Source organism: Phyllobates terribilis, unplaced genomic scaffold (genome assembly GCF_046119375.1).
Source record: "Phyllobates terribilis strain yellow unplaced genomic scaffold, ASM4611937v1 Scaffold_1__5_contigs__length_1240528914, whole genome shotgun sequence".
Classification (NCBI taxonomy): Eukaryota; Metazoa; Chordata; class Amphibia; order Anura; family Dendrobatidae; genus Phyllobates; species Phyllobates terribilis.
This window is the reverse complement of record NW_027362761.1, coordinates 1,013,833,141-1,013,848,452: the sequence shown is the minus strand read 5'-3', so window position 1 is coordinate 1,013,848,452 and position 15,312 is coordinate 1,013,833,141. Positions and strand designations below refer to the sequence as shown.

Here is a 15,312-nt window from a genome sequence, read left to right as displayed (position 1 = left end):
CCACACAGTATTATGGTCCCTATACAGTATAACGGTCCCTACATAGCCCTATAAACAGAATAATTGTCCCCCACATATCCAAACAGTATAATGGGAACCACATAGCCCACCACACAGTATGATCACCTCAATGAGTACAATGTACTATATTAATTAAAAGAAAAAAGAAACTCACCTCTCCCTGTTTACCTCCAACATGTAAAAAAAATCTGGAAACAGCATGGATATTTTATATATGCCACATTTTTTTTAAAAAAGAACATCTGTACCATTTGAAGAATTGTTTAACATGTCAGACAAGGTGTACATGCCAACTCTTTATAAATCAGATGTCTTTATTCTCAAAAAAGTACAACAAAGTGATCATAGGAGATTTTTAACTATCCACATATTTGTTGGGAATCTCTCTCACGCAAAAGTAATGGGTCCAGAAAATTCTTATCTTATCTTGCTGACAACTTTATCTTTCAAAAGGTAGAAGAAAGAACAAGAGGATATTCCATCTTAGATCTAATTCTTACTAACAGGGAGGAAATGGTTGAGGAAGTGAAGGTGACTGGGTATTTAGGCAGCAAAGATCATGCTATCCTTGCATTTTGGATTACAAGAGGAGGAAGACCAGCGAGGAATCAGACTTCAAGGCCACGGCCCCACTATCAGTGTTTGATCAGTATTTTTTCTCAGGAGTGGTAGACAAAACCAGGTGAAGAACAATCAGAGAAAAGGTATAATAGAAACAAGTGCACCAATTTTGCATTTATCACCCACTCATGGTTTTGTCTCCCACTCCTGAGAAAAAATACTGACCGAATACAGACCGAATACTGATAGTGGGGCCGTGGCCTAAGGTTGGACTTCAGAAAGTCAGATTTTAATGGACTCACAAGGAGGGTAGGAAAGGTCTAATGGCTGGATGTTCTAAGAAATGTCCAAGAAGGATGGGAGATTTTGCTAAATTAAATTCTCACTGCACAATCAGTAACAATCCCAGAAAGAAGGAAGAATTAGAAGCATTTAAAAAGACCAGTATAGATGAACACAGAACTTAAACACTTGCTGAAAAGGAAAAAAAGAAATGTATATCAAAATAGAAAGAGGGGGCATCTCTAAAGAAGAATAAAATGCTGTCTGCAGAGAATGCAGGGCAAACGTTAGAAGAGCTAAAGCCAGTAATAAAGTGAGGCTTGTAAGGGAGACCAAAAGCAATACAAAAGGATTTTGGGGGTATGTCGAAAGCAAAAGAAAAGTCAAAGATGCTATAGGATTTTTACAGGATAAAAAGGGTGAAGTTGCCAAAGATGATGTTGAGAAGGCCGAACTTTTAAATTCCTATGTAAATGTAACATCAACTGATCTTCACTGTGCTATCGAAGGAACAAAAGAATCCACACTATCTATAAACAGAGAGATGGTGAGGGAAAACGTAGCTAATTCAAATCTCCAGGTCCAGATGAATTACATCCTAGGGTACTGAAAGAGATAGCAGAGGAAATTGCAGAACCACTAGCCAGAATCTTTAAAAATTCCTGAAGAACAGGAGAAGTCCCAGAAGATTAGAGAAGGGCAAATGTTGACCCTATCTTCAAAAAAGGAAAGAAGGTGGAGCCAGGAAATAACAGGTCAGTGAGCCTTACTTCTATACTAAGAAAGATCTTTGAACAAATTATTAACCTTTTCACCCCACAACCCTTTTCCATTTTTGCGCTTTCGTTTTTTGCTCCCCTTCTTCCCAGAGCCATAACTTTTTTTTATTTTTTGATCAATCTGGCTATATGAGGGCTTATTTTTTTGAGGGACATGTTGTACTTTTGAATGACAACATTGGTTTTACCATATCGTGTACTGGAAAACGGGGAAAAAAATTCCAGGTAGGGTGACATTGCAAAAAAAAGGGCAATTCCACAGTTGTTGTTTTTTTTTTTACCATGTTTACAAAATGCTAATACTGACCTGCCATTATGATTCTCCAGGTCATTATGAGTTCGTAGATACCAAACATGTATAGGTTCTTTTTTATTTAAGTGGTGAAAAAAAATCCAAAATTAGGTTAAAAAAAAAAAAAGTCGCCATTTTCCAAGATCCATAGAATCTCCATTGTTCAGGATCTGGATGAGAGCTTATTTTTTGAGCTGACGTTTTTATTGATACCATTTTGGGGTACATACGATGTTTTAATCACCCGTTATTGCATTTTATTGCAATGTTGGGGCGACCAAAAAAATGTAACTCTGGCATTTGAATTTTTTTTCTCATTACGCCGTTTACCGATAGGATTAATTCTTTTTATATATTGATAGATCGTAAAATTCTAAAAGCGGCGATACCAAATATGTGTACATATTTTTTCATTGTTTTATTTTGAATGGGGCGAAAGTGGGGGTGATTTAAACTTTTTATATTTTTTTACATTTTTTTATATGTTTAAAAACATTTTTTTACTTTTTACATGCTTCAATAGTCTCCAGGGGAAACTAGACATTGCAGTCATCTGATCACCTGTGCTACACACAGGCGATCATCAGATCGCCTGTGTGTATCAGAAATGCTCACTTGCTATGAGCGTCAACAGCTGGGCGGCGCTCATAGGATCCTGGCAATGACAATCACAGGGGTCTACTGCAGTCCCCAAGTTTTCATTCCAACCCATCGGCGACCCGGGGTCATGTGACACGGGTGCCGATGGGCGAGACTAGTGACATCCTTCCGCCGCGGCCATGTTAAATACCGCTGTCAGAGATTCCACCTGTGGCTGTTAGGGACATATGACAGCCGATCAGATCAGCTGTCACGTTCCCGGAAAGGTGCGGGCTCATCACCGGAGCCCGCGGCAAAGGGAGATAATCGGCATGTGCCGTACATGTACGGCTAATGTCGTGAAAGGGTTAAACAGCATGTATGCAAGCACTTGGATAGGAATACAGTAATTAACCAGAACCAGCATGGGTTTGTAGCAAACAAGTCATGTCAGACTAATCTAATTTATTTCTATGATGGAATCACTGACTGGGTGGGTCAGGGAAATGTGGTAGATATAGTATATAGTATATCTCTCAAAGCACTGGATAAACTATCTCATACGATCCTTAGTGAAAAAATTACCAATTATGGGATAGACAAGGATAAGGTTAGGTGGATTCATAACTGGATCAGTGATCGCACTCAGAGTGGTAATAACTGGTCGCACATACAATTGGAAGAGTGTTTCAAGTGGGGTACCACAAGGCTCTGTCTTGGCCCCAGTGTTGTTCAACATTTTTATAAATGATCTAAATAAGGGAACTGAAGGTAAACTAGTCAAATTTGCAGAAGATGCAAAGTTAGGAGGGATAGCTAACACTAGATAAGACAGAGTGTAACATCCCTGGCGGCGTGCTTGCATGGCTTACCATCTCCCACCATGCAAGACCGCAATCTTACCTTTCAGGCCAGGCTGCACACTTTTGCTTCAGTTTGTATGTCTCTTGTCTGCTGGCTTAGGGCGTCGGCGCTGTTGCTTTCTGATTCTTAAAGCTATAGTGTGCGCAGTCCTAATGCATCCCCAGCCTTTTGCTGTGAGTCACTGGATACTTAAACCTCCTCCACCCAGTAGGAGGCGCCTGAGCAACACTTTCTTACAGTCTGTTCTGTGCAACTGTGAGTTGCCAGGTCCTGTCCTGACTCTAGTCTGTCCGCCACCCTAGGGGCTGAATACCCAGGGCCTCTACCTGTACCTGTGACTTCTAGTCAGTTTCTGCCTCCCTGGGGGCTGAGTTCCCAGGCTCGTTCCTGGTTCAGATCCTGTCTGAACAGTGTCCTAGTTCTTCACTTGTTTGTCTCTATGTCTGTATCTTTCCTCTTTCCTGCAGTATCTGAACCTGTACCTAATTCCAACTCGTTGTCTCTGTACTTCTGTTTGTGAGTCTTGTGTTCACTCGCTACTTCATGAGAAATGCCTTGAGTGTATCTGGTTCTGCTCCTTCTGTTTCCCTCCTTCTGTATGTAACTTCTGTGTTCCAGCTATCTTCTTGTGTTTTTCAGTCTGTTCCATGTGAACAGAGCCCTGTCCTGTCTACCGCATCATCGGGTTTTGCTTTGCTTTGCTTGCTCACCGCATCTGCGGTTTTGCTCTACTTTGCTTGTTCACCACATCTGCGGGTTTTGCTCTGCTTTGCTTGTTTACCGCATCTGCGGTTTTTGCTCCGCTTTGCTTGTTCACCGCATCTGCGGTTTTGCTCTGCTTTGCTTGTTCACCGCATCTGCGGCTTTTGCTCTGCTTTGCTTGTTCACCGCATCTGCGGGTTTTGCTCCGCTCTGCTTGTCTACCGCACCTGCTTTGTTCCTGTATCCCAGTCTGTACTGGTCCCTATCCTGCTACGTTCCTACTTGCCTATACCCGCATGTCTGCATGTCAGCCGTGCCTCCCTGTGCCCACCTGTCTGCATGCCAGCCGTGCCTGCCAGCGCCCACCTGTCTGCATACCAGCTGTGCCTATTAATATCCACCTGTCTGCACACCAACCGTGCCTGCCAGTACCCACCAGTCAATATGCCAGTTTAACCTGCCTGTTCCTGCATTCCCCAGTGTGGGTCAACAGCTGTGACCAGGGTCTGACCTTGAGTAGCACCTGGTCCTTCTGCTCGGTTGCTCCCTGGTTCACGGAGTCGACTGAGCCGCCATGTGACCTTGGTCGGATCGGGTTCATACTTAGTTACGCCCCTCCAGGCACTCATCGGTTCATGGTACAGTGGGATCACTAATCACGCTCACGCTAGTCTACCGGGCATGTGCGTAACACAGAGAAAGGATTCAGAAGGATCTAGATAAGCTTGAACAATGGTCAGTGACTAATATAATGGTATTTAACAGGGAGAAATGTAAGATTCTAGATCTGGGCAAGATAAACGAAAATTACATCTACAGAATGGGAGGAATAGAACTAAACAACACCACGTATGAAAAAGACTTGGCTATACTAATAGATCACAGACTGCACATGAGTTAACAGTGTAATGCAGCAGCAAAAAAGACAAACAGTTCTGGGATGTATTAAGAGAAGCATAGAGTCTAGATCACGTGAAGTAATTATCTCCCTCTATTCTTCCTTGGTCAGACCTCATCAGGTCTGCATCTATGATTATAATTAAATCTTCTTTCCTCTAGATGTAGAGGATGTCTTATTGTCATCATTGCAGGTCTAGGTGTAAAAAGCTTATTAGAAAGTTCTCTGTACTGTCCCTTCATATATTTGTACATTATAATAAGATCGCCCCTAAGTCTTCATTTTTCCAAACTGAATAACCTGTGCTGGTACTGTAGTTCACCCATTCTGTTAATAACCTTGGTCACTCGTTCATATATTATATTACAGTGGATACGGAAAGTATTCAAACCCCTTTAAATTTTTCACTCTGTTTCATTGCAGCCATTTGGTAAATTCTAAGCAGTTTATTTTTCTTTCTCATTAAAGTACACTCTGCACTCCATCTTGACTGAAAAAAACAGAAATATAGAAATTTTTGCAAATTTATTAAAAAAGAAAAACTGAAATATCACATGGTCATAAGTATTCAGACCCTTTGCTCAGACACTCATATTTAAGTCACATGCTGTCCATTTCCTTGTGATCCTCTTTGAGATGGTTCTACTCCTTCATTGGAGTCCAGCTGTGTTTAATTAAACTGATTGGACTTGTTAGGGAAAGGCACACACCTGTGTATATATGACCTCACATCTCACAGTACATGTCAGACCAAATGAGAATCATGAGCTCAAAGGAACTGCCCAAAGAGCTCAGAGACAGAATTGTGGCAAGGCACAGATCTGGCCAAGGTTACAAAAGAATTTCTGCATTACTCAAGGTTCCTAAGAGCACAGTGGCCTCCATAATCCTTAAATGGAAAGATTTTGGGACCACCAGAAGTCTTCCTAGACCTGGCCATCCAGCCAAACTGAGCAATGATGGGAGAAGAGCCTTGGTGAGAGAGGTAAAGAAGAACCCCAAGATCACTATGGCTGAGCTCCAGAGATGCAGTAGGGAGATGGGAGAAAGTTCCACAAAGTCAACTATCACTGCAGCCCTCTCCCAGTCGGGCCTTTATGGCAGAGTGGCCCGATGGAAGCGCCTCCTCAGTGCAAGACATATGAAAGCCAACATAGGGTTTGCTCAAAAACACATGAAGGACTCTCAGACTATGAGAAATAAGATTCTCTGGTCTGATGAGATGAAGATAGAACTTTCTGGTGATAATTCTATGTGTGGAGAAAACCAGGCACTGCTCATCATCTGCCCAATACAATCCCAACAGTGAAACATGGTGGTGGCAGCATCATGCTATGGGGGTGTTTTTCAGCTGCAGGGACAGGACGACTGGTTGCAATTGAAGGAAACATGAATGCGGCCAAATACAGAGATATCCTGGATGAAAACCTCTTCCAGAGTGCTCTGGACCTCAGACTTGGCCGAAGGTTCACCTTCCAACAAGACAATGACCCTAAGCACACAGCTAAAATAACAAAGGAGTGGCTTCAGAACAACTCTGTGACCATTCTTGACTGGCCCAGCCAGAGCCCTGACCTAAACCCAATTGAGCCTCTCTGGAGAGACCTGAAAATGGCTGTCCACCAATGTTCATCATCCAACCTGATGGAACTGGAGAGGATCTGCAAGGAAGAATGGCAGAGGATCCCCAAATGCATGTGTGAAAAACTTGTTGCATCATTCCCAAGAAGACTCATGACTGTACTAGCTCAAAAGGGTGCTTCTACTCAATACTGAGAAAAGGGTCTGAATACTTATGACCATGTGATACTTCAGTTTTTCTTTTTTAATAAGTTTGCAAAAATTTCTACATTTCTGCTTTTTTTCAGTCAAGATGGGGAGCAGAGTTTACTTTAACGAGAAAGAAAAATTTACTTTTTAGAATTTACCAAATGGCTGCAATGAAACAAAGAGTGAAAAATTTAAAGGGGTCTGAATACTTTCCGTACCCACTGTATATAATATTATGCATCGAAGACCAAAACTGTGCACAGTATTCTAAGTATGGCAGCATTAGTGACTTGTATAGAGGCAAAACAATGTTCTTTTCATGAGCAACTGTTCTTCTTTTAATGCATCCCATTATTTTATTTGCCTTGGCAGCAGCTACTGTATATGGAAATGTTAGCCTTAGAAATATCTATGTTGGACTGGATTCATCAATTATCTGTGGACATTTTATTTGGCAACCATATAAATCGCTCCTAGAGATAATCTAGATCACTAAATGTGCTTATCATGGATGTTTGTAGTGCCCATGTTGTTACTTTTTAATTTTCTATAATCTGAGTTGTGCAAACAACTTTACTAGGATTTTTTGTGTGATTCCAAAACTTTTTCATGCTATTTGCAAATAGCAGCTATGGAATCAGTGTTAGTATTTATAATTTATCCTAACATTGTTATTAAAATACAATGGCCATAATTCTTTTTTCTCATGTTGTAAAAAATAATTTTAGTGATTGTAATTACAAAAACTTATCAAGTTAGAATGTACAATACTTGGTACTATAATTTGGTACATACTTTCTTTTAAGAACTCACCTTGGGGTCCTTTTTCTTGACAGCTGGCATATGGGCAAAGTTCTTCTCTTCCGATTGATCTTTCTGCAATGTAATTCTCTTAGATGGTTTCCCACTTAAAGATTGTCCATAATGATACTGAGCGCTCTGTTGTTTTTGATAATTACGTTGTGATTTCTTATCCATTGCTCTGTCTGTCAAAAATATTACAAATAATTTTGCTATAATAAATTAGTTTTGTTTTTACGGTTATAATTTAAAGGGAACCTGTCATGTCAGTTGGAGTGTGTAAACTGCCCCCAGGTTGTTGTTAGTGATGCAATATGCATCACTAACACACTTTTTGCATTAAAATCGGTGCTGTAATCATTTGTAAAAATCACTTTATGTACTTATATCTTACTTGCTCGTTTTGTCATAAGGGTGTTACTTTCCTTATTCAGCCCGGCTTGTCCCGCCCATTTAATCTGAATTGCCCCCGCTGTGTGCCGACATCACAGGCATAGGCTTTCTGTGGTCACGCTGATGCTGTGACCCACTCTTGAACAATGTGTATTGAGCGGCCACGCATCACTGCGATGATCGGCCCCAGCGCGTGCGCAATGACGATCGGCTGCAGCATGCGCGCAGTGACGAGCAGCTCCCGTGAACGCACGGGAGCCGATCGTCACTGCGCACGCGCTGGGGCCGATCATCACTGCGCACACGTGGCTGTTCAATACACATTGCGCAAGCGTGGGTCACGAAATCAGCGTGACCACCGGAAGCCTATTCATGTGACGTCAGAGCACACCGGGGGCAATTCAATTGAGTGGGCGGGGCAAGCCAGACTGAATTAGGAAAGGAACACCCCTATGACTAAACGAGCAAGTAAGATATAAGTACATAAAGTGATTTTTACAAAAGATTATTGCACCGATTTTAATGCAAAAAAGCGTGTTAGTGATACATATTACATCACTAACAACAACCTTGGGGCAATTTACATGCTCCAACTGACATGACAGGTTCCCTTTAAGACAAAGTATTTTTATGTTTTATACTCAAAACACTCGAGAAATTTTTGTGGCTGTGTTTGATGGAGTTTTTGTCAAACATGACCAGAAGTGCATTCAAAACAAATGCAAAATATAAAGGATTGACTTATACTTCTCTCTGCTTCTGGATCTACAGATTTTGGCTTAAAAAATTGCATTGAATGCTGCATGTGCTATTATTATGCAATAACACTGAATAAGAGCTTATTTGAAATAATTAAATGTACACGAGTATGTTCACAAGTGGCAAAAAACATCTGCAACTGAACAAGCCATTCCATACTAATGTTTCTGCGGCATGTATGGATTAGATGAATCACATATGTATCAGATACGTGCATCAAATGAATAGGACATGTAAGGTGGCAGTGTTCACACTGTGCAGTAATTGAGGCAGTGACCCAAGCAAGTCCAACATAAGCAGCTTTTATTCAGCACTCACGGGTAAAACAGAAAGTCCTCCGGTTCACAGCGGGGTTAACATAAGTCCATAACGGGCCGCTCAGAGCCTTATGGGAGCAGAGCCTTCCCAGGCATAGGTTCAGCTACACAGAGGCCCGCCAAGCTTTCCTACTATGTTCCTAGCAGGTCCCAACACTGAACAACACTAATCCTTAGTGCAGGGTTTTTAAAGGACCTGTGGCAAGAGCCACTGGAAAACCCGGGTTGGAGGGAGGAGGCTGCCCCACTGCAGTCCTGTAACCTCCCCCAAGAAATGAAGGCCCTGCCGGGTTTTACTTAATCTGCCTTAGCCAGATAGCCAGACCAGGTCAATGCGCACCTTCATTCCTGCATTGGAGCCGCAGGTGTGTCTGTGACTACAATGCACTTCAATGGGTTTAATAGGTCTCTGTGCACATTCTGGGGGATATATACCGTCCCTCTTTATTATTCTGTAAATATACACTGTACAGTAAAACTTCTCCTGTCCTGTATACTGGGTGTATTTCTCAGTATCTGTATTATTCTGTATATATACATTGCACAGTACCACTTCACCTGTCCTGTATTCTGAGTGTAATTCTCATTATCTGTATTATTCTGTATACATACACTGCACAGTACCACTTCTCTTGTCCTGTATATTGGGTGTAATTCCCAGTATCTGTAGAATTCTGTTTATATACAATGTACAGGACCATTTCTCCTGTCCTGTATACAACCCCTGGCAAAAATTATGGAATCACCGGGCTCGGAGGATGTTCATTCAGTTGTTTAATGTTGTTGAAAAAAAGCAGATCACAGACATGGCACAAAACTAAAGTCATTTCAAATGGCAACTTTAGGGCTTTAAGAAACACTAAAAGAAATCAAGATTAAAAATGTGGTACTCAGTAAGGGTAATTTTTTTCAGACCAAGCAGAGGGGAAAAATTATGGAATCACTCAATTCTGAGGAAAAAAATTATGGAATCATGAAAAACAAACACACAAAAGAAGACTCCAATACATCACTAGTATTTTGTTGCACCACCTCTGGCTTTAATAACAGCTTGTAGTCTCTGAGGCATGGACATAATGAGTGACAAACAGTACTCTTCATCAATCTGGCTCCAACTTGCTGTTGCCAGATCAGCTTTGCAGGTTGGAGCCTTGTCATGGACCATTTTCTTCAACTTCCATCAAAGATTTTCAATTGGATTGAGATCCGGACTATTTGCAGGCCATGACATTGACCTTATGTGTCTTCTTTCAAGGAATGTTTTCACAGTTTTTGCTCTATGGCAGGATGCATTATCATCTTGAAAAATGATGTCATCATCCCCAAACATCCTTTCAATTGAAGGGATAAGAAAACTGTGCAAAATATCAATGTAAACTTGGGCATTTATTGAAGATGTAATGACAGCCATCTTCCCAGTGCCTTTACCTGAGATGCAGCCCCATATCATCAATGACTGTGGAAATGTGCATATTCTCTTCATGCAGTCATCTTTATCTCATTGGAACGGCACCAAACAAAAGTTCCAGCATCATCACCTTGCCCAATGCAGATTTGCGATTCATCACTGAATATGACTTTCATCCAGTCATCCACAGTCCACTATTGCTTTTCCTTAGCCCATTGTAACCTTGTTTTTTTCTGTTTAGGTGTTAATGATGGCTTATGTTTAGCTTTTCTGTATGTAAATCCCATTTCCTTTAGGCGGTTTCTTACAGTTCGGTCACAGACATTGACTCCAGTTTCCTCCCATTCGTTCCTCATTTGTTTTGTTGTGCATTTCTTGTTTTGGAGACATATTGCTTTAAGTTTCCGGTCTTGACGCTTTGATGTCTTCCTTGGTCTACCAGTATGTTTGCCTTTAACAACCTTCCCATGTTGTTTATATTTGGTCCAGATTTTAGACACAGCTGACTGTGAACAACCAACATCTTTTGCAACATTGCGTGATGATTTACCTTCTTTTAAGAGTTTGGTAATCCTCTCCTTTGTTTCAATTGACATCTCTGGTGTTGGAGCCATGATTCATGTCAGTCTACTTGGTGCAACAGCTCTCCAAGGTGTGATCACTCCTTTTTAGATGCAGACTTACGAGCAGATCTAATTTGATGTAGGTGTTAGTTTTGGAAATGAAAATTTACAGGGTGAGTCCATAATTTTTTCCTCAGAATTGAGTGATTCCATAATTTTTTCTCTCTTCTTGGTTTGAAAAAAATTACCCTTACTGAGTACCAAATTTTTAATCTTGATTTCTTTTAGCGTTTCTTAAAGCCCTAAAGTTGCCATTTGAAATTACTTTAGTTTTGTGCCATGTCTGTGATGTGCTTTTTTTTAACAATATTAAACAACTGAATGAACATCCTCCGAGCCCGGTGATTCCATAATTTTTGCCAGGGGTTGTATATCTAATACTGTCCTCCCTATATAGATGTATTTAATTTGAATAAGTGACACCACACTAAGACTATTATTCAGCATAGGTAGACGCTAAACATAGGGTACAACAGGGCCAATCTCGTTTATTATAATAGGGCGCCAACCCCTGCAGTGAGGCAGGGAAAACAAGGACCTGTATAGAGATTCACTAGATCATCTAGTTCCCTAATGGCTTTTTTTTAAAAATTGTTTGTTCATTTGTGTGGTGCTATAATGGGATTTTTTAATATATCTAATAAAGTAGAATATTTAAAGGTTTTTTTTTTTCTTTTGGTTTACATGTTTATGGGCCCCTACCGAATATCTTACCTTTGGTTTATACAGTGTACAGTACAATGTCTCCTGTTCTGTGTACTGGGTGTAATTCTCAGATTCTGTATTATTCTGTATAAATACACTACACAGTACCACTTCTTCTGTCTTTTTTGTCGCAAAGGCGGCTTTGGACTTGTCAGTGTCAGTATCGGTTTATTATTTTCTACATTACTATGGGCAAATAAAAGAAAAATCTTGGAAAACCTGTTTAAATGGGTGTGCAAAGTTTGGAAGTTATTCCCTATCCTGTGGATAGGGGATAATTTTAAAAACACTGGGGATCCGACCACTGGGTCCACCCACCATCCCAAGAAACCAGAGCTCTGAAAAACACCATGTAAATGAAGCTGTGGTTGATCGTATGCACTGCAGCACCTCAATGTGGCTCCTCAAATTAGGGGGGTGGGGGAGAATGTCATAGTAGGTGGGGTTTGTGAGCAAGTGCTCCTTTTTTGTCCCAGTCCAGCCCTGCCAGTGTGACATGTAATGACTGACAGTCTGCTCTCCTGATCTCACTGTAGAGATGTGTGTGACTGTAATTAACACAATACAGCAGAGCTGAACTTTATTTCATTACAAACACATCTGCAATTGCAGTTTTACTTTCATAGTGCTGTCACCTGAGCTGCAGAACTGTGCCTGATTACAACTACAACTTCAACAACTTCTCTCTCACAGGCAGAAAGTGTGAGGGGATCAGCAATATAGCTCAGTTGACACCACTATGAGAAGAGTGCTACAACTGCAGATATGTATATAATGAGACAAGCTCTGCTGTACTGTGTTGGTTATAATCACACATAGCTCTGCAGTGAGATCAGGAGAGCAGATTGTCAGTCGTGATATGTCTCACACTGGTAACTCCCCTTTTTTCAAAAAAAGCTCTGAAGACTCAGAGAGATCTGTGTCAGGCCCAGAGATCTTAAAGGGCTTTTTATTTTTGGGCATGATGCTAAGAACTTACAGGGAGGTAGTTGCTAACTACCTGCCTTTTCTGCCCAGCGACAATCTCTGCCTGCCCAGAGCGGTCATGGACCACTCCTGCAGACATTCTGTGGATTCCGATGATGTCAAGTCAACAGAGCAGCCTAAGAGACATTTTTGTCTTGATATGACTAATGCTTTAACCAATTTTTATTTGTAGCTATACAGTTTTCTGTTGTTGTTTTTTAAGGGTAGTATAATGGATATTGCAGTATGTATATTTCACTATAAATTTTAATGTACAATGCTTTTGACTACAGAAAAAAATGTAGAATATTTCACCTCCAGAGTGACATCACTAATGCTGATTTATTGCCCCTAGTAAGATACTTACCAGCCACTGTCTTCTGCTCTATGGCGCCACTCCAGTCCCATGCCACCATCTTGTGACCGCAGCTCCTAACTGGCTGGAAGTCAAAGCTAGTGTTCACAAGCTCTCAATGTAAGTCTTTGACAGCCTCTAAAAAGATAGCGGCTTATAAGTATTTTACTAGGGGCACGGGAATGCAATAGTGATACTACTAAGGTATCCTGTGTTTTAGAACAGGAGATTGATATACATTTTTGAAAAGATTCAGTAAAACCTGTGTAAAATATTCATTGAAATCCCTATATATACAGTGTCTTATAAAGTATTCATACCTCATTAATTTTTCCACATTTTTTCACATACCACCCACAAACAAATGTATTTTATTGGGATTTTATGAGATATACCAACACAAAGTAGCAAGTATTTGTGAAGTGTAGAGGATGTTATACATGTTTTTCTAAAAATTTTAAAAACAGAAGTCTGAAAATTGTGAAGTGCACTTGTATTCAGCCCCCTTGAGTCTATACTTTTGTAGGACCACCTTTCGTTGCAATTACTGCTGCAAGTATTTTGGGCTATATATCTACCAGCTTTTTACACCTAGAGGCTGAAATTTTTGCCCATTCCCCATTACAAACTAGCTCTTGTGAGATTGGATGGAGAGCGTCAGCGAACAGCAATTTTCAAGTCTTGTCACAGATTCGCAATGGGATTTATGTCAGGACTTTGACTGGGCCATACACACACATGAATATTCTTTGATCTATGGGTGTAAAATGAAAAAATGTGGAAAAGTTCATAGAGTATGAATACTTTTTCAACATCTAAAAATACCAGGGATTTAAATGAACAAAAGTGTACTATACTGAATATATACAGTACAGACCAAAAGTTTGGACACATGTGGAATGATATACTTAACAAAAAAGTGTGAAACAACTGAAAATATGTCTTATATTCTAGGTTCTTCAAAGTTGCCTTTTGCTTTGATGACTGCTTTGCACACTCTTGGCATTCTCTTGATGAGCTTCAAGAAGAACCTAGAATATGACATATTTTCAGTTGTTTCACACTTTTTTGTTAAGTATATAATTCCACATGTGTTAATTCATAGTTTTCATGCCTTCAGTGTGAATGTACAATTTTCATAGTCAGGAAAATACAGGAAAATCTTTAAATGAGAAGGTGTGTCCAAACTTTTGGTCTGTACTGTATGCATATATTTGTTGTGAGGGATCGGCTCTGTGGTGGACGCTGGTACACACACAGGATTCAGTTCATCGATTCAAACAAACAGACGGTTTGTTAAATGTTCATAAACCGTCTGGTTTAACAAAATAAAACAGCCTCTTCCAGGTACAAAAAGGTATAACAGAACAAAACTGGAAAATAACCAGTCCATAAAAAGTACAGGTTCACCAGTTTAAATGTCAGTCCTTTTCTCTCAGACTCCAGCAGGGTCAGAGCAGCACATGCAAGTCCTCCTCACCTTGCAAACACACAAAGTGAGACAGCACTAGCTGCCTTAAAGGGGTTTTCCCATGAACAAAAGTTCACTTTAATCAATAGCTGTTTAAATAATAATAATTTCCACAGTTGTATGTGTTTAAATAAAATGTTCCTGCGCTGAGGGGCCCGCCATATTAAAATGGGGGATACATGGTCACACAGACCCTATAAAGAGAGTATTTTATTATAGCTCATTTATAAGGTTATATATTATTAATCGTGTTGATCGAGCACTAAAATGCTCGGGTGCTCGAAGCTCGGGCCAAGCTCGCCGTGATACTCGCGTGCTCGACCCGAGCAACAAGCCCAATGTTAGTCTATGGGAGAACCGAGCATTTTTGCGGCGGCACCCCCGGCAGTCTTTTAAAAGCCTTACAAGTGCCCAAAACTATAGTGACAGTGCTCAAATGACATGGAGACAGCATGGGGATCACCCCAGGATGCATTTATGACCCCCAGGTCACTGCTGTCAACAACGTGGTCAGAGGTATTAAGCCACTTTTAAGGGATCACAATAAAACGTTCAAAAACTAAACTGAAACTGCTTTCCTTTGAAATATGTTAAGGAACATCCTTTCCAGGGTAAAGACTTGTGTATAAGGTAAAATAAATAACCAAAAACAAAAATTCTCCTCCACACCTTCGCTATGTTCACAAGTAGCATTTTTTATGCATTTTTGCACTTTTGTATTGCTTTCAACCAAGACAAATGCATTAACCGGGAAATGTCATTTTAA

The 15,312-nt window shown here is 40.5% G+C and overlaps 1 protein-coding gene across 4 annotated transcripts in view; it reads right to left on the bottom strand.

Annotated features, from left to right (window-relative positions):
* LOC141157210 (probable ATP-dependent RNA helicase DDX60) overlaps positions 1 to 15,312 on the bottom strand; it is a 1,123,923-nt gene that overhangs the window by 485,261 nt on the left and 623,350 nt on the right. For all 4 annotated transcript variants that reach the window (XM_073644228.1, XM_073644203.1, XM_073644220.1 and 1 more), the window contains one exon: positions 7,562 to 7,734. In XM_073644228.1, the coding sequence (XP_073500329.1) occupies positions 7,562 to 7,734 (173 nt within the window). The remainder of the gene's footprint in view (positions 1 to 7,561; positions 7,735 to 15,312) is intronic.